This window comes from Pristis pectinata, chromosome 16 (genome assembly GCF_009764475.1).
Source record: "Pristis pectinata isolate sPriPec2 chromosome 16, sPriPec2.1.pri, whole genome shotgun sequence".
NCBI lineage: Eukaryota > Metazoa > Chordata > Chondrichthyes > Rhinopristiformes > Pristidae > Pristis > Pristis pectinata.
This window is the reverse complement of record NC_067420.1, coordinates 12,523,872-12,549,359: the sequence shown is the minus strand read 5'-3', so window position 1 is coordinate 12,549,359 and position 25,488 is coordinate 12,523,872. Positions and strand designations below refer to the sequence as shown.

Genomic DNA, 25,488 nt, shown 5'->3' with positions numbered 1-25,488 from the left:
TGTCCACTCTTATTCCGGCACCTAGCTTAAACATTAGAGTATCCTTGTAGGTCTGCAATTGACTCCAGTAACATGATACTCTCAATGGTGACTAATACATCCTGCTATCATGGCCCATTTTGTGGTCAGGACAGGCTTATAGTATGGTATTCTCAAAACTAGGGCAAAATAGAAAAATTCCAGAGACTCCAGTTGCAGCAAATGCAATAACAGTAAAAATTCTATGATCATTTGAACTATGCTCATTAATCCAGTACAACTAAATGGAAACTCCAAGCAATAATTCAGCAAAGTTTTTCATTTTCATAGGATTAATGCACATTAATCCTTCTTATAATATTCAGAAGATCAACCATGTCAGTTTGACACTTGATGACAAAGAGTACCACAAAACCTCTTCACATATTAAAATTAACCCTTTACTTACCATCCACCTCTGCAATCAAACCCTTAATGGAATCTAGGAAGGAAGAGAGACAGATCAGTATCAGGAATATAGCTATTGTGACAATGTTGTACATTTTCAAAAAGTGCTGCTTGTTTTGGATTTTCCTCTCACCTCCAGGAACCTCTTCAAATTCTGTGAGCTCTTGGGGAAAGTTTATCAAGCTGGGCTCTCGTGATGTTATCTGGTCCACAAGAGCATGAAGTAAGGTGAATGTCCTGACCTTTCCTCGCAAGTGGACTACCTATAAATAACGGGTAACAAGACTGACAAAATTAGAGGATTGCTGAACACCTTTAGATAATTTTAATCTGTAAAACATTGGAATTTATTTTAATTACATACTGAGCTAATGTTTGAACTTCAATATACGGCTCTTTAAAAAACAGTGGGTCATTATCCAAATTATTCAAAATCTGCAATAAATGCTCAGCAAGAGTCACAAAATGCTTCCCATTTGCATTACATAAGGAAATGGTTGTTCTCTTTGCAGTGTACAGTTGACATCATAAAATTGTTCACAGAGATTTCCTTTGCCAGGTTTTCAGCAAAGTTGTAAATCAACCCTTTTCAAGACATTCATGATTTTATAAGAAATACTGACCGGGGATGTCATCATAAACACATTAATTTGTTGCACATTGCAGTAAAATAATTCCTACTTATGGACAGTGACAGTTGATTAAAGTCACAAAGTACTCATAGATAAGAAATTGTGACATTTTAAATTGCATTCATAATTGAAACTGTTTGGCTGACTACCTGCAATAAGTGCCTTAAATGGATTTAAATACTTGAATGTTTGTAATCATGTCCAACTAATACATTACTTTACAAGCTATGACATTTATCAGTCTCTCCCTGCATGCTGTTTATGGGACATTAAAGTCTTAAGTATTCCTGTGAAACCCATATTTCAACCTGCTTGCAGAATGATGTGCACTCAAAAAGATCAGTGCTCTCCTCTTCAATCATTCTTAGTTTGTTCTAATAGGCGGGTCTCCTGTTCAGTAAGTCTCTCTTATAAGCTGACAGTGGAATAATGGGAACAGGGTGAATAGATAAACCAGAGCCAGCAGCTCTTAAAGGACTGAAACTGTCTGTGAGAATGCAATGATTTTGAACTTTGAAAAGCTGACTTTCTAGTCATCAAGCAGTGATAAGACAATGGAGGCCAGCCATAACCTCACGATGAGAGTGAGCTAAGTGCCCTTATGGAAGAATTGGGATGTACAGTAAACATTCACTATATCTTATATTAACCAGCTGTTTTACAAAAAATCTGTAAATGTAACAATATCAGATATCTAATTGTCTAGAAAAATCCTTATCCAAAGCAGTTCAGCAAGAAATCATTAACGGTGGGGTGGTGTTAAATTGATAAAAATAGTTTGAAACTGGTGCTCAATTGACTCCACATGGCTCTGAGTCACACACCCAGGTGATGCAGAGAGTTGATAGTATCACTGTTCTTTTTTTGCTAAAGTTAAAGTGAATTATGTGATAATTTTAAAGTTATAGCAATTCTCTGACCAGTGTGAAACTCAAGCAATATTACTGCATCACATACCATTTCTCAAAATTCAATGTAACATGAGACTGGGTTCACTCCCAAGTTAGGCTAGTGATGTTTTGCACTAAAATATTCCAGCACAGATCCTGCAATTCATAGTCCTTCACCTAAAGATTATAATTTTTAAAATTCATGTTACGTCCAAATAAAATCAAAGAGAACTTAGTTGCCATTAGAATTAACATCGATTAAGAGACCAGATGAATTCGACCCAATTCCAAATACTTTTCAGACTTTCTTTGGATATGAAGTGCAACTTCTGGGTGCCTCCATTTGTGATGGGAAAGTCCTGGATCCTGTACCATTTAGCGTATGTAGGATCAGCTCTCAGCTTACTTTCGGCAGAGATGACAGAGAAAATCCTTTTGCCACTTCTTTGCCGGCATTCTTGTTTAAGAAGTTGCCAATTGCCAAGAGATAATCGAGCACAGAAACAAACAGCTTGCTGTTCAGCAGCTGCGAACATGCCTTGATTTTCTGCCTTATCAGCTGAAACAAAAGCAAAATGTAAAGGTTAATTGTGGTTTCATGCCACTCAAGGTTCAAACCCACAGTCTGACAAACTAGTGTTCATTATCAATGTTTCACCTGATCAAACTTGGATATGCCATCCAGTACTGCAAGAAAAAAAAGATTAATTGAAACATAAAATGTACAATAAGCCAATTGCTTCACAAGACAGATTAAAATCGTTCCATTACACTCTTGTCAAATGTTAGATTTGGTAATTTTTATGGCTTTGGAAAGTGAGAACGTTCCAGCTCACAAGGAAATTCATTACTGTACTTCCAGGAAACTCAAGAATAGAAAGTAAAAATGGTGTTACAAACTTCAAGCAAATGGAGGAAAATAAAATCTAATTCTTCAGTTCTAAGTTCTGTTTCAAGTTCACAGAGCATTACTGATCCAATGAATAATGGACATGTAGCTTTGTAAAAATTCTTAATCTTAACTACAACAGAAAGTAGCATTAGATACAATCCTTAGATGGAATCAGATTGCTGTATCATTTTAGTGGAATCAATGAGTCATATACTAAAGCAGGGAACAGGTCATTCAGAGCTGGGTCCACAAAAGAGAGACACATGAGATTCTGCTGATGCTGAAATCTGGAGCAACACACACAAAATGCTGGAGGAACTCAGCAGGCCAGGCAGCATTTATGGAGGGATATAAACAGTCGACATTTCGAGTCAAGACCCTGATGATTAGACCACTAATTTGCTGTAGCCATTTCACGTCCCAGTACACCTTTGGGATTTGGGAGGAAACCCAGTCAAAGGGAGAACACGTAAACTCCACAGAAGCAGCATCAGAGGTCGGGGTCTGACCCACGTCTTGGGGGCTGTGAGCTGGAAGTACTAACCACTGTTCTTTGCTTTCTAAGGCCCATGTACCCTTGCTGAAATGCAGTACCAAGAATTATACATAAAAATCCAGGTGCAGTCGATCCAATGATTTGATCAGTGATTTAATTTGATCAGCTCGATTTGGACTTCCAAGAAGTCTTTGATAGGATGTCAAATAATAGACTGGTTATCAGGATTGAAGGCCGTGGAATAAATGTAGCAGCATGGTTAGAAAATTGGCTAAGTAACAGGATCAAGAATAGTAACAAATGTTTTTTTTTAACTGGAAGGAATTGTACAGTGGAGATTCCTTAGGGTTGATTATTGTCCAAAAACACTATTTTGGGCACAGCTGGAGTACTGTGTCCAAATCCAGGTGGCACACTTTTGGAAAGATGTAAAGACTGTGAAGAGATGTACCAAAATTATTGCTGGAATGGGGGTATTTATTCATGTGGATGGACTGGAGAAGCTGTGGTCATTCTTCTTTGAACAGAGATGATTGCAAGGGGGTCTGAAAGAAGCATTTAAAATCATGAAGGGTACAGACAAAATAGATAGCAAGAAACTGTTCCGATCGATAGAAGGATCAAGAATAAGGGCACACAGAATGAAAGTGATTGGGAAAAGAACATAAGTGCCATGTTGAATATATTTTACAGAGCCAGTAGTTAGGGTCAGGAATACACTGCTGGAATACATTGTCGTGGGGAAAGATTCAAATGTACCATTTTACAGGGATCTGTATAACTATCTGAAAGGAAGTAATTTGCAAGGTTAAGGAAGGAGTGAGGGAGGGGGATTAGCTGGATTTCTCTTCCATTCAGCTGGCATGGACTCCATGAGCAGAATGGCTTCTTCCCATGCTGTAACCATTCTGTGATTCAGTGGTGATTCCAAAGTCTACAACTATCCTCATCATTATCAATTACATTACTCATGTTTTGTTTCTGCAACATTATGATACTGCTCCCTACACTTGCTTGGATAGCTTATAAAAAATGAAAAGAGGAATGGATTCTTTCCTGCCAAACCATCTCCATGAAGGAAAAAAAACTTTCATCTCCCAGTATTACCTGTTTGTTATCACAGAGTCAATTTCTTATTACTCACTAATTTCTCCTTCAATCCAAGGGCTTCCATTATATTAACAAGTCTCTTTGGTGGCACTTTGTCAAGTGCCTTCTGAAAGTCCATGTATACATCATTTACCGAACTTTTTGAATCATCTCTTTACTTCCCTAGAGTCAGTCAGGCATGATTTACCGCCAGCAAATTTGTGTTGGCTTTCCTTGATTAACCATGAATGAACATTCCCAAATGAACATTTTGTCTCTGACAATGGTTTCCAATTAACTGCTGGTTGCAACCAAAGTTGCATCATGATTTGAATGGTTTGAATTGATCATTTTCCACACGTGAAGACAGGAGCCCAGTGGTTAAGTGGCATCCAAAGATCTTGAATCTCACCATGTGATTAAATGAATCTGGAATTAAAGAGCTTGTGGTAACCTTGAAACTGCTGGATTTCCATAAAAGCCCCCCTAATGTTATAAATGCCATTCTTGCCGGTCTGTTTTATATGCAACTCTAGATCTACTAACAAGGGTGATTCTTAACAATCTCTTCAATTCAGAGGAAATTAGGGATGGACAATAAATGCCATGTGAGGTAAAAGTTAACAATAATGTAAGTTAATGTAAACACCTCGTAAGTTGACAATAATGAAAAGAAACTCAATTAATTAGAATTAAAGTCACTATAAATTTGTTACTATTTGGCACGATGCAGTTTGTTTTTAAAGTTGTGGGCACTTTGGAAATCATATTATAACAGTGACTATACTTCTGGATGCCCTGAGGTTCTGAAAGATGATCTATAAATATGTCCTTTTATCACTTGTTTGTTAGCAGTGTTGGATGATTATTAACTTTTAATTTTGGCTACCAAATGGTAGTGGCAGTGTTAGTTTTCCTATAAAACTTTCACTTCTGCTCAATATGCTTTCATTCCTGATTTCAGAATAGTGAGCTCTGTATAACACGGCAATGTTTTTTCTTTTTCACATGAAATATTCCCTGAGCAAGACTGTCAATGCATTTCAAATCAGCATATAATTATGAGAGCCCTATACCGCCAAGACCTCATGAAACTCAGCTGGGATTATCCAAACTATTTCATTCAGAGTTCTTATAATGAGTAGGCAGAGATTTGAAACCCAGTCTCAGAGGTGAAGCACTCACTGGCTATCCAGTCTATTAAAATAAACTTCTATGCAAGTCACTCTAATACTTGAATGTAAATTGCTCAACTCTCCAAGGACGGTAATCATTGGCATAGCATTTATCTGTATATTTGATTGTTTTGTATCATCAACTTGAAGCATCTTATATGCAAGTTTCCATACTACACTCAACACACACTTGTCATTTTCCTTTTTCCTTCTAATGGACCTCCAAACCTGCACGAGGGCAATTAGATTCCCATTAACCTGAGGAAAGCATACCAATTAGACCTTGTGATAGATGTGACTCGGTGGTCACACCTTTGCCTCTGTGCAAAAATGTAATGAAATCCCTGCTGGCATTGCAGTGTGGCAATGCAGGAATACCATATTGCACTGCAGAATAATTGGGGATATTTTGAGGTCCCAGAACCGATCCCTGCGGGACACCACTAGTCACTGCCCTCCGATCCAAGGGCACTCCTTCCACCACAACCCTCTGCTTTCTACAGGCAAGCCAATTCTTAATCCACACAGCCAAGCTTCCCTGGATCCCTTGGCCTCTGACCTTCTGAAGAAGCCTACCATGAGGAACCTTATCAAACGCCTTACTAAAATCCATATGACCACATCCACCACACTACCCTCATCAATCTTCCTCGTCACCTCCTCAAAGAACTCTATCAGGCTTGTGAGGCAAGATTTTCCCTTCACAAAGCCATGCTGGCTGTCCCTAATCAGTCCCCAGTAAGTATTTCAATGAATACTTCTCTTCGGTATTCACCGAGGAGAGGGGTCTTAATGACGCGGAAGGGAGTGCTGGTAAGGGTAATGTTCTTGAGGTTGTAGATATCAAGAGAGAGGATGTGTTGAAGTTGTTAAATAATATCAAGACAAATAAATCTCCAGGGCCTGATGGAATTTTCCCCAGGCTGCTTCGAGAGGCGAGGGAGGAGATTGTTGAACAGCTGGTAAGGATCTTTGAGTCCTCGTTGTCCACGGGGATGGTGCCGGAGGATTGGAGGGTGGCGAATGTTGTCCCCTTGTTCAAAAAAGGTAGTAGGGATAGTCCAGGGAATTACAGACCGATGAGCCTTACGTCTGTGGTGGGTAAGCTGTTAGAAAGGATTCTAAGGGATAGGATCTATGAACACCTGGAGAATCAAGGACTGATTAGGGACAGCCAGCATGGCTTTGTGAAGGGAAGATCTTGCCTCACAAGCCTGATAGAGTTCTTTGAGGAGGTGACGAGGAAGATTGATGAGGGTAGTGTGGTGGATGTGGTCTATATGGATTTTAGTTAGGCGTTTGATAAGGTTCCTCATGGTAGGCTTCTTCAGAAGGTCAGAGGCCAAGGGATCCAGGGAAGCTTGGCTGTGTGGATTAGGAATTGGCTTGCCTGTAGAAAGTAGAGGGTTGTGGTGGAAGGAGTGCCCTCGGATTGGAGGGCAGTGACTAGTGGTGTCCCGCAGGGATCGGTTCTGGGACCTCTACTCTTTGTGATATTTATAGATGACTTGGATGAGGGGGTGGAAGGCTGGGTTAGTAAGTTTGCGGACGACACTAAGATCGGCGGTGTTGTGGATAGTGTGGAGGGCTGTCGGAACTTACAGAGGGATATTGATAGGATGCAGAGCTGGGCTGACAAGTGGCAGATGGAGTTCAATCCGGAGAAGTGTGAGGTGGTACACTTTGGAAGGACAAACTTCAGGGCAGAGTACAGGGTAAATGGCAAGGTACTTGGCAGTGTAGAGGAGCAGACGGATCTGGGGGTTCATATTCACAGTTCACTGAAAGTTGCCTCACAGGTGGATACAGCAGTTAAGAAGGCCTATGGGATGTTAGCTTTCATAAATCGTGGGATTGAGTGTAAGAGCCGCAAAGTGATGATGCAGCTTTACAAAACTCTAGTTAGACCACACTTAGAGTACTGTGTTCAGTTCTGGTAACCGCATTATAGGAAGGATGTGGAGGCGTTGGAGAGGGTGCAGAGGAGATTTACAAGGATGCTGCCTGGATTAGAGCGTATGGAATATGAGCGCAGGCTTAAGGTGCTCGGGCTTTATTCACTGGAAAGGAGGAGGATGAGAGGAGACATGATAGAGGTATATAAAATATTGAGAGGAATAGATAGAGTAGACAGCCAGCGCCTCCTTCCCAGGGCACCAATGTTCAAGATGAGAGGGCATGGCTTTAAGGTTGTGGGTGGGAGGTTCAGGGGAGATGTCAGGGGGAGGTTTTTCACCCAGAGAGTGGTTGGTGCATGGAATACACTGCCTGGGGTGGTGGTGGAGGCAGATACATTGGACAGGTTCAAGAGTTTGTTGGATAGGCATATGGAGGAATGTGAGATAGAGGGATATGCGGGAGGAAAGGGTTAGATAGTGTGAGGGTGGTTTGATGGATGGCACAACATGGTGGGCCGAAGGGCCTGTTTTGTGCTGTATGGTTCTATGGTAATATGAAGCACTACATACATGCAAATCTTTCTTTCTTGTGGTTTCAATGGGACATATATGAAGTCCACATACCAGTGCATTTCAGCAATATGTTGTTTTTTGATCCTAATAGGATCCCATTTTATCTGATGTATGAACAATGGCATGTAGAGCTACTAATATTTTGCTGTCATTCCTAAACTCACCAATAGGAACCGATAGATATGATGTGATATACTTTTACAAGAGCAACTATTTTCTGCCTATACAGAGAGTGATTATGCTTTACATTCTCATGGAAATTCACTGAAAAGCTGCTAGAAGAGCATCATAACAAGACGAATATATTGTAACTTCTTCACATACCTTCCTTAAAACAGTATAATGCAGAAAGCTGGTTCCAAAAGAAGAAGTAATAAGAAGACACTGTGCATGTGATTTCTTCATTTAGATTTCTTTAGTTACAGCTGCTGGATTCTAAAGTTTAATATCACACCACGCACAGATTTGTTATGAAGGGTTTTGAGCATGTTGCAATTTCATGTTGCAATTTCAAGGGGTTTGTCAAAGGAATAACCAAAACATTTCTCCTTAGTCATAATAATGCTGCCTTTGACTATAAGAACCGAATAATCAATTTGGAACAGACCCAAGACAATCAGACCTCTCTTGCCTCTCTCTTGCTTACTGCAAACTCTTGGTGGACCATAGTGGGTTTGCAAACTAATTCAAAATTATTTCAGGGTAACAACATTTCAAACTCAACAAAGTTCTTGCTCGCCATATCAGCACTAACAAGCATCTTGCCCTGAGTTCAGTCTTAAAAAATACGAGATGTAGCAATACCATGTTTCACTGAAGCACATGAATTCTTTAAAGCACAGGGGGTGGCATGGTAGCATAGTGGTTAGTGTGATGCTATTACAGCACCAGCGATCGGGGTTCAATTTCCGCCGCTGTCTGTAAGGAGTTTGTACGTTCTCCCGTCTGTGTGGGTTTCCTCCGGGTGCTCCGGTTTCCTCCCACATTCCAAAGACACTTGGGTAGGTTAACATGGGTTTAAATGGGCAGCACAGACTCATTGGGCCAGAAGGGCCTGTTACTGTGCTGTATAAATAAAGTTTGAAAAATTACGAGGAAGCTGTTTATCTAGTGGTGCATATGCAGATACTTTAAATGTACTATCAGAATCTTAAGTTCTTTCCCCAGAGCCTTTCATCTTTTTTTAATTATACAACTCCCTTCTTTAAGCTGCTAATAAGATATTATACAGTGGTGAAGCTAGTAGAGCTGCAGCTCCAGTGACCTGGGTTTAACCCTGACCTCTGGTGCTGCCTGTGTGGAATTTTCATGTTCTCTCTGTGACTGTGTGGGTTTCTGGTTCTTTCACACATGTCAAAGGTGTGCATGTTGGTGGCTTAATTGGCCAATGTAAATTGTCCCTAGCCCATGAGTGGTAGAACTGGGGGGACTTGATGGAAGTTTGGGAATTAGTGTAGGTGAGTGCTTGATCTTTGGCATACACCCAATGGGTCAAATGGGCTGCTTCTGTGCTGTGCTATAAGAAATTATTAATGCATTTCTATTTAGTGGTTCCATGTTTTTATAGATCTGCAGAACTCAAATATGTTTTCTCCCTGCTAATTACTACACTGTATTATGATGGAGATTTGGATACTGGAAAACTTAGTAGTTATCCTAATTTTTTGTATGACTCTGTGAAACTTCTCTGGTACACTGATCAAGAGAATAACCTCAGAGAAAGATTCAAAGGCCTTTCTAAGTTGATAAGAATGGGAAACCTCTTTCTCTTGGGCTTTTATTCAGAACCAGATTGAAGAAGCAAAATAATATTCTCTGCAGGAAACAGGATTAGGCCATTCAAGCACCTAGTGCATTCTACTATTCAATAAATCAGAGCTGATCTGCACTTTTACTTTATTTTCCACCTTAGCTTTACATTCCCTTGTAATAATAATATTGGTTATGAATGATAATAGTTACTTCCTTTAGAAATGTACCATGTGACTAACCATTCTCCAGGCTGCAACAATGTGTACAGGAAGTTCCAGGGAGGCAGTCTGTGAGAATCCCTTGAATAAAGAGGAAAGATCTCATTTTGAGCTTAGGTTTCCAAGTGTATTTGTTTGCATGTGACAGATGGATTTGGTTGGATGTCAAGAATCCCCAGAAAACACACACACCACAAAACCAATCAATTTTAGTCTTGACTTAGCTCATCCTAACAAAATCTGCCCCCATATGCCTGTCGCCACTCAGTTACAAACCAGATCACCACATCCAGCTGATAGATAATCCATGATTTATTAATAAATGTCTGAATCCACTTGATATGAGAAATACTGTTCAGAGTTCTCTGGCAAAGTACTCCAAATGTCTCTTACCCTCTGTGTATTCTTATTCTCCTTCCTTGCTTCTAATTTGCTCTTTTTTTTCCATGTCCCCTGGTATTTGAGCCCTATGCAGCACTGAACATTCTCTGGATAAGACTCTTGTCAATCATACTTCCAATCACAAAATTTTCCACTAAACCTCAATAGTTTAACTCCAATTTCACCATCAAAATGTCTTGTTCCTTTCCCCCACAAAAATGAACAAGAGCAACTTCCTAAATCTTTACTCAGACTTAAATTCTTGATACCCAAGTAAAGAAACATCAATCGATTAATCAGACAGGTTATATACATCGGTCTTCTTTTTACGTCAAATATAAACATTCTCCACATACTGTAAAAGTATGGTCTTCTACTAATTGCTTCCTATGGGAACATACAGTATGCTCAGAATACATAAATGTCACAATATTATCTACACTGGCCCCAACATGTGATCTGCTCCTTCTGAAAGGCAGGTTTGATGCATGTAAGACAACAAATATTTTGTCCAAGGCTGCAGCAAAAGTAGTTGACCTACAGCAAGCTGACCTGAGATGATCCTAAGACAGAAAGGATTCTGTGAAGCTGGAGAGATGGGATTTTAATGTGTGCAGAATGTTTTCCTTTTGAAGAACGAAGAAGTCCTACCAAGACAGATATTCTATGAGAATACATGGATCTAAAGCTGACCCCTTGGCATGGGTAGCAAATTGGTTGGGTGGTAGGAAAGGGAGAAGGGATAATGGGTACGTGCTCAAATTGGCAGGATATGACCTTGTGGTGTTCCTCCAAGATCTGCACTGGAGGCTCAGCTTTTCAGTTTATTTATAAATGATTTAGATGGAGGCAGAGAGAGCTGAAAACACAAAATTAAGTAGAAAATTGTGCACTATTGTGTACCAAGTGGTACAAAGATCAATTCAGTGAGAATGAATGAACAGCACATATAATGTTCCCAAGTTTTTATCATCCACTATGAAACTGCTGGATGCTGACTTATTATTAGCACCAATGAGACACTGGTGGTGCTTTTTGGTGATGAAAAATGAAGGGCCTGACTTTGGCAGCAGTGGTTTGTGGTGAAGGAATTTTGGCCAGAAAAGTTGGAAGTCCAGATTTTTCAGGACTTGTGTTGTAAAGATTTTGATTTTGCAACAAGCCCAATATTTTTCCAAACAATGATGATCAACCAGGTGTTTACGTGTCTTCTGTCAAGCCAGGAGGATTCCACAGCAGATTGCAGACCTGGTTGAGAGAGTGCAGCTATTACCAGAGGCACTGTATCAGGTCCCTCCTCTCCATACAACAAGACCCCAACCACAGGGCACTTGCTGTATGGGGTGCAGAGACTTGCTACAACTCAAGAGTGTAAGCCTGGGCGATCAAGTGGAAGCAATGCTGTAAAGGTGATTATCTTCTCCCTGAAACTATCCTTCAGCTGCCAAGCTTCCTGGTGCCCGAGCGACACAGTCAGCCACTGTTAAACCTGCAAATCAGGTGGAATCAGACTGAGAATCTGATTAAACGTTTTTAATGGATAAACTGCCTCCTGGGAGCAGGACAGCTGCCTGCTTTGTGCCTCGCCTCCACTGAACCTAGAAGTGGGAAGATTGGAGTTTTAACACAACCTCAAGCAACCCATTTTCTTGATGTTTGAAGCTTACAGTTCTTTCTTAGAAACACTCGCTGCTTTCAATAACTCTAACATTACCTTGATTTTTATCCCACCATGTCACACTTGCATAGTACCATAGCTGTATTCTGCCTCTTTTTTTCCCAAAGCAGGTTGAAAACGGCCAGCAAAGCAGAATTTTTATCAGAAACTCGATGATCTGCCCAAGGGTAAAAGCTACACTGCCTATTTATCAAAGAATTTAAGTGGAGAATGGCATTAAGACCATAAAACTCTATGCTGAGTCTTGGGAGAAATTAACTAATGCAAAGGTACATTCCATTACATTATCTGAAGGATAGTTTCAGGGAGAAAATAAGCACCTTTACAGCATTGCTTCCACTTGATCCCCAAGGCTTACACTCTTGAGTTGTAGCAAGACAAGAGAACAAAAGGACAAGTGTTAATATGCTATTGGGATTTATCTTAAGCAAATCAACCCTAAAAAGTGTATGAAGAATTTAGAATAAAGGTCACTGTATTGCCAAATAATGCTAATATGCACTTGCCGACAAAAGCTTTAGTCCATTAGCCACTTAAACCTTGAAAACACTGATGTAATATGGTTATAGGTATTTTAAATGCCTCTTTCTATAGTAACCGGAATGACAGTGCTTGGAGTTAACTTGCATGAACTGCATCCTCCAGCCACCAGTGTAGTAGTCTGGGGAGAAGTTAAACTTGAACTGTGTAAATAAAACATATTCTCTAATCCCCTCTTCACATTCTTAATGCCCACAAAGCTTGTATTAAGTCGTGATGATCATTAAAAATAAATAGATCAGCAAGCTATGATTAGTAACTTACTCTTGATTCAGTCAGTTCTGAAGAATGCATTAAATACAGAGGAGGAAAGAGAACTGGTTTAGCATTAGATCCTTTGAGGCCTCCAAAATGGAGGGGAATAAATGGTTCTTTTGCCAACTGAACTTCGAACTCTTTCTACTGTCTGATTGAGTAGTATCCCAACAGGAGACTAAGATCTAAAGCAAAGAGACAATACACTGCACATCTAACTACCACAGGCTGTTGTTTAATGTCATCAGGATGAAAGACATCACATAACTCTGTCACCGCATATCCTCCAGCACAAAGGTTTTTGAGAAACCACTGCTGGATTACTAAACATTGTTTGTAAATGTGGCCTATAATCTATTTTATTTATTCACAAAGTTTCTTGATCACTGTGGTTAGATTTTAAACAATTGAACACAGGAATCCATCTTAAGTTACTATTGGGAGATAAAAGGTTAGACACAAGGGAAACTCCAAGGGTGAAAAATTTGGGGAAGTCTTTCAATTACTGACAACTTCAGTTAGTAATGCAAATGTTTCCTGCTGATTTCAGTCAGACAATTTGCCCAATGTGACTAAATGGCTTGTTTTACGTCAAGGGGTTTGATATTTGATAGAACAGAATTTAGGAATACATTTTTCATGTCAAAGGCCTGCAATAGAGTTTCATAAATTTTCCAGGATTGCTAGAAACTCAGTTGTCAGAAACACCAAGGAATGGGAGACTAAATTAATCTTTGTCCATCTGAATCTTGAGATATCGGTGTCACTGACACGGCCGACACTAGTGTCTGCCCTAGCTGACCTTGGTAAGCCAGTGGTGGGCCAGCATCTTGAACAATGACCACTTGCATTTATATATGCCTTGATTATGGTAAAACATTACAACTCACAGAAACTTAGGCCGTCAGAAGTATAATCGTGATATTGTATTTGGTGAAGATGCTTCCAACACTCTTAGGCAGGGAGCTCCAGAATTTTGTTTCAACGGTAATGAAGGAATATTGAGCCAAACTGAACCCTGCCGTAAATGTGGGGTGAGCTGAGTTGATAGTATGTTGATAGCCCACTCAATCACTGGACATCACATGGAGTCTAGCCCAATCATACAGGGATTATCCAGCATTACCTGAAGGAGTTCACCTCTGTGATCCAGATAGGTGTAGGATTGGGATCCCCAGCATTTGAGTGAGTTACCACCATAGAAAATGTAAGTTCAGTTGTTTATATTTTATTTAACTATATTTTAACTTTCTTAATTGTTTCTTCATTTTACAATGAGTTATAGAGTCATAGAGTCATACAGCACGGAAACAAGCCCTTCAGCCCACCTCATCCATGCCGACCAGGTTGTCTCCTTGAGCTAGTCCCATTTCCCTGCATTTGGCCTATATCCCTCTGAACTGTTCCTATCCATGTACCTGCCTAAATGTCTTAAATGTTGCAATTGCACCAGTCTCTGTAGCTTCCCCTGCCAGCTCATTCCACATACCCACCACCCTCTGTGTGAACAAGTTGCCTCTCAGATCCCTTTTAAATCTTTCCCCTCTCACCTTAAAGCTAAACTCTCTGGTTTATAGACTCTCCTACCCTGGGAATAAGATTATGAAAATTAACAAATAAGTGTTATCTTGCAGTTAGTTTTTTATTTTTTTATTATTCAGAAGAATGTTTTCAAATATCTCTGTGTATCAGAGGCAAATAAAAGCTCTGATACCTTTTTGCAGTAGGCAAGGCATCAATCCCAGCCTTGCATCGTCTCAAGGGTTACCAGGACATTTTGGAGAGCAGAGGTTCAGTAACACGGCAACTGTTTTCTCACTGTGATTGGTGCATGACTCCAGGACTGGGGCGCGGTTGTGGTTGTGGCCAGGAAGACCGTTCCCATGCATCTGCACCATGCCAGTACAGAAACAGGAGAACCCATGATGAGTGTTTGATTCAAGATGATTTGGAGATGAATTTAGCCAGTGATGGTATACTTCTAAGCTACTTTCCTCGACATTCCAGATGGTAAAAGTTGTGAGTTTGGAAGATAGAGTTATAGACAGATACCCCCCCCCCCCCCCCCCCCCACACACACACACACACACACACACACACACAGACACACACACAGATACACAGAGACACACACACACAGATACACAGACACACACACACACAGACACACACACACACACACAGATACAAAGACACACACACACACACAGACACACACACAGACAAACACACACACACACAGACACACACACACACAGATACACAGACACACACACAGATACACAGACACACACACACACACACACAGAGACACACACACACACAGATACACAGACACACACACACACACACACACACACACACACACACACACACATACACAGACACACACAGACACACACACACAGACACAGACACACAGACACAGACACACACACACACACACACACACAGGCCCCTTAGCCTACCAAGTCTGTGCCAATCATCAAGCACCATTTGCCCTAGTCCCACTTTTTATTCTTCCCACATTTCCATCGACATCTCTTAGATTCTACCATTCACATACACATCAGGGGTAATTTATCAACACCAATTAACCCACCAAATGCACTGCTTCTCCCTACCCCCCAACACACCTTTGAAATGTGGCAGAAACCTGGAAGAAACCCACAGGGTCACAGAGAGCTCATGCTAACTCCATACAAACAGCACCAGAGGTCAGGATTGAAGCTAGGTTGCTGGAGCTGTGAGGAAGCAGTTCTGCGAGCTGTTGCACTCTGCCACCCAAGCAATGATGCTGAAGAAGCTGTGGTGAATTGCTGCAGCACATCCTGTACAATCTACAGTGCAGATAATACACACTGCTGCCACAGTACGCCTGTACCGAAAATGTGTAAAACTAGGCTGATGGATTACTTGCAGTGCACTACCTCCAGTTATCATCTGCAATCCCTTCTACCATATGCCTGCCAATGAACCAGATTAATGAAGAGATGAACAACACTGGCAATTCCTTGTAGCCAGGACACATTTTCTGAAGGGTACATCTACCCCTTTAAACTGCCTTGACCCCACCTATTAGTGCAGGTGGAATGCCTGAGAGAGGTTCCCTAAATTCAGACAAATATCCCAGTCAAGCATACAAAACCGCAGTGGGAAATCTAGGTCATATCGTAGATCAGAACTTTTTGCCAATATATCATTTCAGGCGAAGGGATCAGTCAGCTGTGATGGAAACAGTGACCTAATTTTAAATGATTTATATGAGTATTTTTTCCCTTCTTGGTAAACTGAACATGCTTTTAAATGAAGCAATCTATTTTTATTTGATTTGATTTATAAGTGATTTCATGCAGTTCTGTGCAGATTCTTTTGAAGTCCATACTAAATGCTTTAAACCTGTATGGTTTCATAGTTAAATGCTGTTTACACTGCCCTGGATTTTGCATAATAATGGAGTTGCTGACCATTATTAAAAAATAAATTGGACAGCAATTTCTGGCACCAGCATGTGCAGTTAAATACTGAAATGAAAAGCTATGGTCCAATTTCCCTGTTTCCCTGCAAGCCTCAATGCACAGGTACCTTGCTGAGAAATTTAGGATTAAAGAACGTACAGTGGTGTGAAGCTGTGATTTTTAATCAGGAGGCACCTAATAAACACAGCAGAAAAGTTACATTTTGTCCATCCAAATGTGAAGTGAATTTTTAAAGATATGGCAAGTCTTCCCAACTCAAAACAAACCCTTGGGCAAAGAATACACTTTTTGCAAGTGTGAAGTCTTATTTCCTTGGACTTTAATTATTACTGCAGACTTTACAAAAAGTTAAAAGTTAAAATAAAAAAAGGTTTTATTTTAATAAAATAAGCGATAATGATAGTGATAGGGGACTCAACAGTGAGGGGTGCAGACAAGCATTTCTGTAGCCGCAATCAAGCCTCCAGGATGGTGCGTTGCCTCCCTGGTGCCAGGGTCAAGGATGTCTCGCAGCGGGTACAGGACATTCTGAGGGGGAAGGGTGAGCAGCCAGACCTACATTGGTACCTTTATGGACCTACATGGTCCATATAGGTACCAATGACATTGGCAGGAGCAGGGATGAGGTCCTGTAAACTGATCTTGGGGGGCTTGGTCCAAAGTTAAAAAGCAGGACTTCCAGGGTTGTAATCTCAGGATTACTTCCCGTGCTACGTGCTGGTGAGGTGAGAAATAGATACAAGGTGCAGTTCAATATGTGGTGAAGGAGCTGGTTCAGGAAGGAGGCCTCAGAGTTATTGATCATTGGGCTCTCTTCCAGGGCAGGAGGGACCTGTACAAACAAGACAGTTTGCGTCAGAACTGGAGGGGAACCAATATCCTCACCAGGAGGTTTGCTGGTGCTACTCGGGAGGGTTTAAACTAGAGTGGCAGGAGGATGGGAATCACAGCAGCAGGGCAACAGTTGAGGGCAAGAAAGATGATATGACAAGTAAGACTGAAAGGCAGGACAACAGGGGACAGGCTAATAAACACGGTGGGACTGATGGGCCGAGATGTGTTTATTTCAATGCAAGGAGTATTATGGGTAAGGAGGATGAACTGAGAGCCTGGATCAATACATGGAATTACGATATTGTTGCCATTAAGATAAGATACAAGATATCTCTATTAGTCACATGTACATCGAAACACACAGCGAAATGCATCTTCTGCGTAGAGTGTTCTGGGGGCAGCCCGCAACTGTCGCCACACATCCGGTGCTAACATAGCATGCTCACAACTTCCTAACCCGTACATCTTTGGAATGTGGGAGGAAACCGGAGCACCCAGAGGAAACCCATGCAGTCATGGGGAGAACATACAAACTCCTTACAGACAGCGGCGGGAATTGAACCCGGGTCGCTGGCACTGTAACAGTGTTACGCTAACCGCTATAGAACCCTGGATGCGTGAGGGACAACATTCCTGGGTTTTGTTGTTTTAGACATGATAGAAGGGGAGGTAAAAGAGGTGGAGGGGGTTGCACTACTGATAAGGGAGAATGTCACAGCAGTACTCAGAGAGGACAGACTGGAAGGCTCATTGACAGAGGCAACTTGGGTGGTGCTCAGAAATAGGACAGGTGCAATTCCACTGATGGGATTAAACTATAGGCCACCCAATAGCCAAAAGGTGGAGGTACAGATACCGAGACAGATTATGGAACGGTGCAGAAACAACAGAACTTTAACTTCCCTAGTATTGATCGGAACTTCCTTAATACAAGCAGATTAGATGGGGTGGGATTTGTTCAGTGCATCTAAGAGGGGTTCTTGAAACAGTATGTGGAGAGTCCAACTAGAGGAGAAGACATACTGGACCTAGTTTTGGGAAATGAGCCAGGCCAGGTGACAGACCTGATAGGGGGTGAACATTTTGGGAAAAGAGACCACAACTCATTGTGTTTTAAGATAGTTATGAGTAAGGATGAAATTTGATCTTGCGGGAAGGTACTAAATTGGGGAAGGGCAAATTACGACAGGATAAGATAGGAGCTAAGGGAGGTTGATAGGGAGCAGCTGCTGTCAAAGATGTCAACATCTGATATGTGAAAGCTGTTTCACGACCAGCTGAGCGGAGCTCAGGACCAGCATGTTCTGGTAAGGTATAAGGACAAGGATAGTAAGGTAAAGGAATCTTGGATGACCTGAGAGGTCCTAAATTTAGTCAGGAAGAAAAAAAAGCATACACAGACTGGGCTGTTGTGGAAGATAAACAAAGCAGGAAAGTGCTCAAGCAGGCGATTAGGAAGGCCAAAAGGGCCATCAAATGTCCTTGGCGAGCAGGGTCAAGGATAATCCCAAAGCATTTTATACTTCTGATATCCATGATGGGACATCAACCATCTCAACTTCACCACTCCCCTCACCTATTCCAACCTCACCCCCTCTGAACGCACTGCCCTCCACTCCCGCCCCACTAATCCTAATCTCACCATCAAAACCACAGACAAGGGTGGTTCTGTTGTAGTCTAGCGGACTGACCTTTACATTGCCGAGGTCAGAGGTCAACTCTTGGACACCTCCTCTTACTTATCCCTCAACCTGGACCCCACAAAGGAGCATCAGGCCATTGTCTCCTGCACTATTACTGACCTCATCGCCTCCGGAGACCTCCCCTCTACAGCCTCCAACCTCATAGTTCCCCCATCCTGCACTGCCCGTTTCTACCTCTTACCCAACATTCACAAACCCAACTGTAGATACATTGTTTCTGCCTGTTCCTGCCCCACTGAACTTGTGTCCTCATACCTTGACTCCATTTTGTCCCCCTTGGTTCAGTACCTTCCTACCTGCGCCTGTGGCACTTCGCGTGCTCTCCATCACTTCAACAACTTCCAGTTCGCTGGCCCTGACCAGCTCATTTCACTATGGACGTCGAGTCTCTGTACACTTCCATCCCCCATCAGGAAGGCCTTAAGGCTCTCCGTTTCTTTCTCGATAACAGACCCAACCAGTTCCCCTCCACCACCATCCTCCTCCCTCTGGCAGAACTGGTACTCACCCTTAACAACTTCTTTTTCCACTCCTCCTACTTTCTCCAAACTAAAGGTGCAGCTGTGGGCACTCGCATGAGCCCCAGCTACGCCTGCCTCTTTGTCGGCTACGTGGAACAGTCCACATTCCACGCCTACACCGGTAACACCCCCAACTCTTTCTCTGCTACACTGACAACTGCATTGGAGCTGTTTCCTGCACCCGTGCTGAGCTCGTTAATTTCATCAACTTTGCCTCCAACTTCCATCCTCCCCTCAGATTCACTTGGTCCATCTCCAACACCTCTCTCTCCTTTCTGGATCTCTCTGTCTCCATCTCTGGAGACAGATTAACTACAGACATCTTCTACAAACCCACTGACTCTCACAGTTACCTTGACGACACCTCTTCCCACCCTGTCGACTTGCAAGGATACCATCCCCTTCTCCCAGTTCCTCTGCCTCCACCGCATCTGTTCCCATGATGAGGCTTTCCATTCCAGGACATCAGAGATGTTCTCCTTTTTCAGTAACTGGGGTTTTCCTTCCATCACCATCAACGGTGCCCTTAACCATATCTCCTCCACTTCCCACACATCTGTCCTCACCCTCTCCCCCCACTGACATAACAGGGACAGGGTTCCCCTTGTCCTCAGCTACCACCCCATGAGCCTCCGCATCCAACACATCATCCTCTGCAACTTGCAACACCTCCAAAGGGATCCTACCATTAGCTACATCTCCCCCTCACCCCCTCTCTCCACTTTCCAAAGGGATTGCTCTCTCCACGACTCCCTTGTCCACTTATCCCTCCCCATAGATGAGCCTCCTGGCACTTATGCCTGCAACCCCACCAATTGCTACACTTGTTTCTACACCTCCTCTCTCATTCAGGGTCTCAGACAATCCTTCCAGGTGAGGCAATACTTCACCTGTGAGTATGAGGGTGTCATTTATTGCATCTGGTGTTCCTGGTGCAGCCTCCTCTACATCAGTGAAACCGCTTCGTCAAGCATCTTCTCTCCATCCGCCGCAAAAGCCAGGACCTCCTGGTGGCCACCCATTTCAATTCCACATCCCACTCCCATACTGACATGTCTATCCATGGCCTCCTCTACTGCCACGTTGAGGCCAGGCGCAGGTTGGAGGAGCAACACCTCATATTCTGCCTTGGGAGTGTCCAACCTGATGGCCTCAGCATCGATCTCTCTAAATTCTGGTGACCCCACCCCTTCTTTTTCTTCACCTCCCCCTCACTCCTTTATCTTCCCTTATTTGTGTGGCTCCCTTCCCCCGCCTTGATGACCTGCCCATCTCCTCTCCTCCCCTCTCCCATCCTTTATTCCATGGACCACTGCCCTCTCCTTCTTTTTCAGCCTTTTGCCTCTTTTACCTAACATCTCTCAGCTTATTACATCTTACCCCCTCCCCCACCCACCTACCTACCCATCTCACCTAGACTCACCTCACCTGATCTCACCTATACCCTGCCTGTGTGTGCTCCTCCCCCTCCCTCCACCTTCTTATTCTGGCTTCTGCCCTCTTTCTTTCCAGTCCTGATGAAGGGTCTTGGCCTGAAACGGCGACTGTTTATTTCCCTCTTTAGATGCTGCCTGACCTGCTGAGTTTCCTCAGCACTTTCTGTGTATTACTCCAGATTCCAGCATCTGCAGTATTTTTGTCTCCATTTTATACCTATGTGAAGAGAAAGAGGATAATTAAGGAGGGGGTAGGTCCACTCAAGGATAAAGGAGGGAATTTGTGCTTCAAGTCAGAGCAAGTGGCTGATGTACAAAATGAGTACTTTGTGTCAGTATTTACCAAGGAGAAGGAATTGGAGAATATAGAAAACTCATATGCTGGGACATTTTAAGATTAAGGAGGAAGTAGTGCTAGGCCTTCTGAAAAGCATTAAGGTGGATAAGTCCCCAGGGCCTGATGGCACATATCCCAGAATATTGAAAGAAGCAAGTGAGGAGATTGCTGGGGTTTTGACAAGGATCTTTGTGTCCTCACTAGCAACAGGCAAGGTTCCGGAGGACTGGAGAGCAGCAAATGTTGTTCCTTTGTTCAAGAAGGGAAATAGGGATAATCCAGATAATTAAAGGCCAGTGAGCCTCCCATCAGTGGCAGGGAAGCCATTGGAGAGGATACTGAGAGAATTTACGTACATTTGGAAAGGCATGGCCTGCTTAAGGACAGTCCGTGTGGCTTTGGGCAGGTCAGGTCAGGTTATGCCTTACAAACTTGATCAAGTTTTTTGAGGAGGTGACGAAGGTGCTTGATGAGGCAAAGGCAGTGGACGTTATCTACAAGGACTTTAGTAAGGCATTTGACAAGGTCTCTCATGGTAGGTTGATTCAGAAGATAAAGGTGCATGGGATCCAGGGTGAATTGCAAGTTTGGATTCGGAACTGGCTTGCCCATAGAAGGCAGAGAGTAGGGGTGGAAGGCTGTTATTCTGGCTGGAGGTCCGTGACCAGTGGTGTTCTGCAAGGATCGGTGTTGGGACCTCTGTTATCTGTGATATATATCAATGATTTGGATGTAAATATAGATGGGTGCATTAGCAAATTTGCAGATGACACCAAGATGGTGGAGTTGTGGACAGTGTTAAGGACTATCAAAGAATACAGTGGGATATAGATCAGTTACGGATATCAGCAGAGAAGTAGCAGATGGAGTTTAATCCAGGCAAATGTGAGCTGTTGCACTGTGGTAGATCAAATGAAAGGAGAAAGTATACAGGTAATGGAGGCCGGTTAATAGCATTGAATTTCAGAGGGATCTTGGGGCCCAGGTCTGTAGTTCACTGAAAGTGGCTACACCAGTGGCTAAAGTGGTAAAGAAGGCATATGGCATGCTTGCCTTCAGTAGTAGGGTTGTTGAGTATAAGAGTAAGGAAATCATGCTGCGGCTATGTAAAACTTTAGTCAGACCGCACTTGGAGGATGTGGAGATTGTGGAGAGGGTACAGAAGAGGTTTACCAGGATGCTGCCTGGATTAGAGGGTATGTGCTATAAGGAAAGGTTGGACAAACTTGGGTTGTTCTCCCTAGAGCGGTGCAGTCTAAAGGGAGACATGATAGAGGTTTTTAAAATTATGAGAGGCATAGATCGGGGAGACAGTCAGAATCTGTTCCCCAGGGTAGAAATGTCAAACACCAGAGGACATGCTTTTAAGTTTAGAGGAGGGAAGTATAAAGGCAATGTGAGGGGCAATTTTTTTTTAAAAATGCAGTGAGTGGTAGGTGTCTGGAATGGGTTACTGGGGCAGTAATGGAAGCAGGCAGTTTGGTGGAGTTTAGGAGGCTTTTAGATAGACACATGAATATGAAGGGAATGGAGAGCTATGGATGATACACAGGAGGAGGACATTTAATATAAATTGGCATCAAGATTGGCACAGCATGGTGGGTTGAAAGGCCTGTCCAGTGTGGTATTGTTCTATGGTCTATGTTCTATCTTTCATTCTTTATCGTCCTCATTTAATCCCATTGATCTTAGCCATTGCTTTTTATCACTCTCTAGAAGTAGTTCAACTTACTTCTTATGACAGAGGAGGCCATTCCACCCATTGGGTCCATGCCAGCTCCCAACAGAGCAATCCCACGCCTTATTTTCCCTGAAGCCCAGCAAGTTATTCTCTCATGCATACCCATCAACTCCCTCTGATTATTTTGCTACTTACATACAGTAGACAATTTACCTACTTGCACATCTATGGGATGTGAGAAGTAACCAATGAGCCCAGCAGAACCCCACGCAGTGCCGAGAAGCATGTACAAATTCCACAAAGACAGTACCAAAGGTCAGGATCAAATCCGGGTACCACTAGGCTTCACATACATTTAAATGTTCTAACTCATTCTCGTGTTGATTCTGCATTTCTCATTAAAGATTCTTCAGTCTGATTATTTTTGGAGATACTCTACTATGTGCCCTTAACATATGGCTCCAGATTCCATTGTAGGGGACACCATGTTGACTTAACTCTCTACCTTTTACACACTGTAATGTGAAGGTCCAAGAGTCCATGCATGTTTAATGATGTTCATTTACCACTGAATGTAAAGTCATCCCTGTTAGTTTGCAGTTCCCATCTGGATCTTGAGATAATGAGAAATTCTGAGGAGATTCTTGCACCACTGGAAGTCCAGTGACATTTGCCTGCAGCACAGTGATTCTATTATACACCACCTGTGTCCTCTATGTTTGGCATATTCAAGATGAGTGCAAGTTCCTGCTTTGTAATGAAAGGCAGTGCCCACCAAAAATACTTGATGGCTTGCTAATCCATGTTCTGTGGAGGTGGGGTATGGGCTGTTCTGAATGGAGATACCTGGCTTTGAAAGGTTTTCTATCCCTGCATTGTGGGGTCCTAATTCAAATAGCAATTGCTCACTTTGCCACAAGAATCATATTGGCCTATGTGCAGCAAGGAAACCTGCTTCATACAGGTAAACCCTGCAAGATATAATGGACAGGTGCCAGATGGGATCTGTGGAACACTCCACCATCAAGGGGTTAAGGTGAATGGAAGATTGGAGTATCCAGTAGAGAAATTTTCAATTTCCAGCCCTGTGTTTCTGGATTACCTAATTTATGTCCCATAAAATAACAGAACATCTCAGTTCTTATCTTCAAGTTTGATGCAGAAACGAGTCTTTTTTCTTTAAAAGCAGTACAAGTTAGTAGAGATCACTAGTCTGTTATTTCATGAGCACTGTCATTATTATTGCACATCTGTACTTACTGGCTGAAGGTCATTAATAGTTTCTGGATATTCTCGTAAGGCAAGGATAACATCCAGTCTCTGGCTCAGATAAGGAATGTTGCACATCTGTAGAGGAAGTGTAATGTTGATAACATGGCTGATGAAGCACTTAATGTAAGAGTTTATCATCTAATTCTTTAATGCAAATATCATTGAAACCTCAGCATTACTGGTAGTATTTTCATTAAACCCAGTCTGTATATTCTGATACACAGAGTTACAATTCATTCGAGTCATCATACATTACCTTGTGATATCCACCCACCAGCATTTATTTATCAGCCCCCCTCTGAACAGTGGTAATGACAGCTGATTTTTTTTTATTATATTTATATTTTCTTAGAACAGTGCAGGAGACCATTTAGCCCATCAAGTCCATCTTGGCTCACAGATCAATCCCAGTAGTCCCTTTCCACACCTATTTCCCTGTAACCTATTCTTTCTCGCATGCCTGTTCTCCTGCCCTCCACCTACAGTGAAGATCATTAACCTACCCGCTCAGCTTTGGGATGTGGGAGGAAACCGGAACACCCGGGGAAACTCACATGGTCATGGAAGGTGCAAATTCCACACAAACAGTGGCCAAGGTCAGAACTGCACCAAGGTCACTAGAGCTATGTGGCACCACTTTGCTACACAATATCCTAAATGGCCACTACAACTGGTGTTTACATCACCAACACAAGGCTGGTGATCAACTTTTCCACTCTGGATGCCTATCCAATGACCTCTGTACATGGAAATAGGACCAGACAAGATTAGCCCAAAGGAGTCAGAGATCAGATCATAGAATCATACATCATGGAAAAAAGTCCTCCAGCCTACCAAGTCTGCACTGACCATCAAACACCCACATAAACTCATTCTGTTTTATTTCCCCCACATTCTCATCAACTCCTGCAAGATTCTACCACTCACATAGATGGGTGGGGCAATTTACAACAGCCATTTAACCTACCAGCCCACACATCTTTGGAATGTGGGAGGAAATCAGAGCATCTGGGGGAAACCCACATGGTCACAGGGAGGACATGCAAACTCCACACAGACAGCGTCAAAGGTCAGGATCGAACCCAGATGCCAGAGCAGTGAGGCAGTGGTTCTACTTGGTGCATCACCGTGCCATCCCACAGTGAACTTTCAAGACAACTGGCAATAATGGGAGAAATAATAGGTTTTATGATGCAGAGAAAGTGGAGAGGGGGAATGTAAAGTCTGTGATAGTTGAGGTCACGTGACAAAAGAGATGATTGTGCAAGGTAATCGAAGTTTAGAAGAGATGCAAGTGTGGAGATTAGCAAAGAAAATGGACCTGGTAATG

At 42.5% G+C, this 25,488-nt stretch overlaps 1 protein-coding gene across 1 annotated transcript in view; it reads right to left on the bottom strand.

Annotated features, from left to right (window-relative positions):
* The window catches only part of LOC127578860 (protein diaphanous homolog 3), a 111,273-nt gene that overhangs the window by 5,693 nt on the left and 80,092 nt on the right, over positions 1 to 25,488 (bottom strand). Inside the window, exons 12-15 of the mRNA XM_052031380.1 lie at positions 24,147 to 24,233; positions 2,355 to 2,507; positions 560 to 689; positions 428 to 460 (exon numbers count right to left, since the gene is read on the bottom strand). Coding sequence (XP_051887340.1) covers positions 428 to 460; positions 560 to 689; positions 2,355 to 2,507; positions 24,147 to 24,233 — 403 coding nt within the window. The remainder of the gene's footprint in view (positions 1 to 427; positions 461 to 559; positions 690 to 2,354; positions 2,508 to 24,146; positions 24,234 to 25,488) is intronic.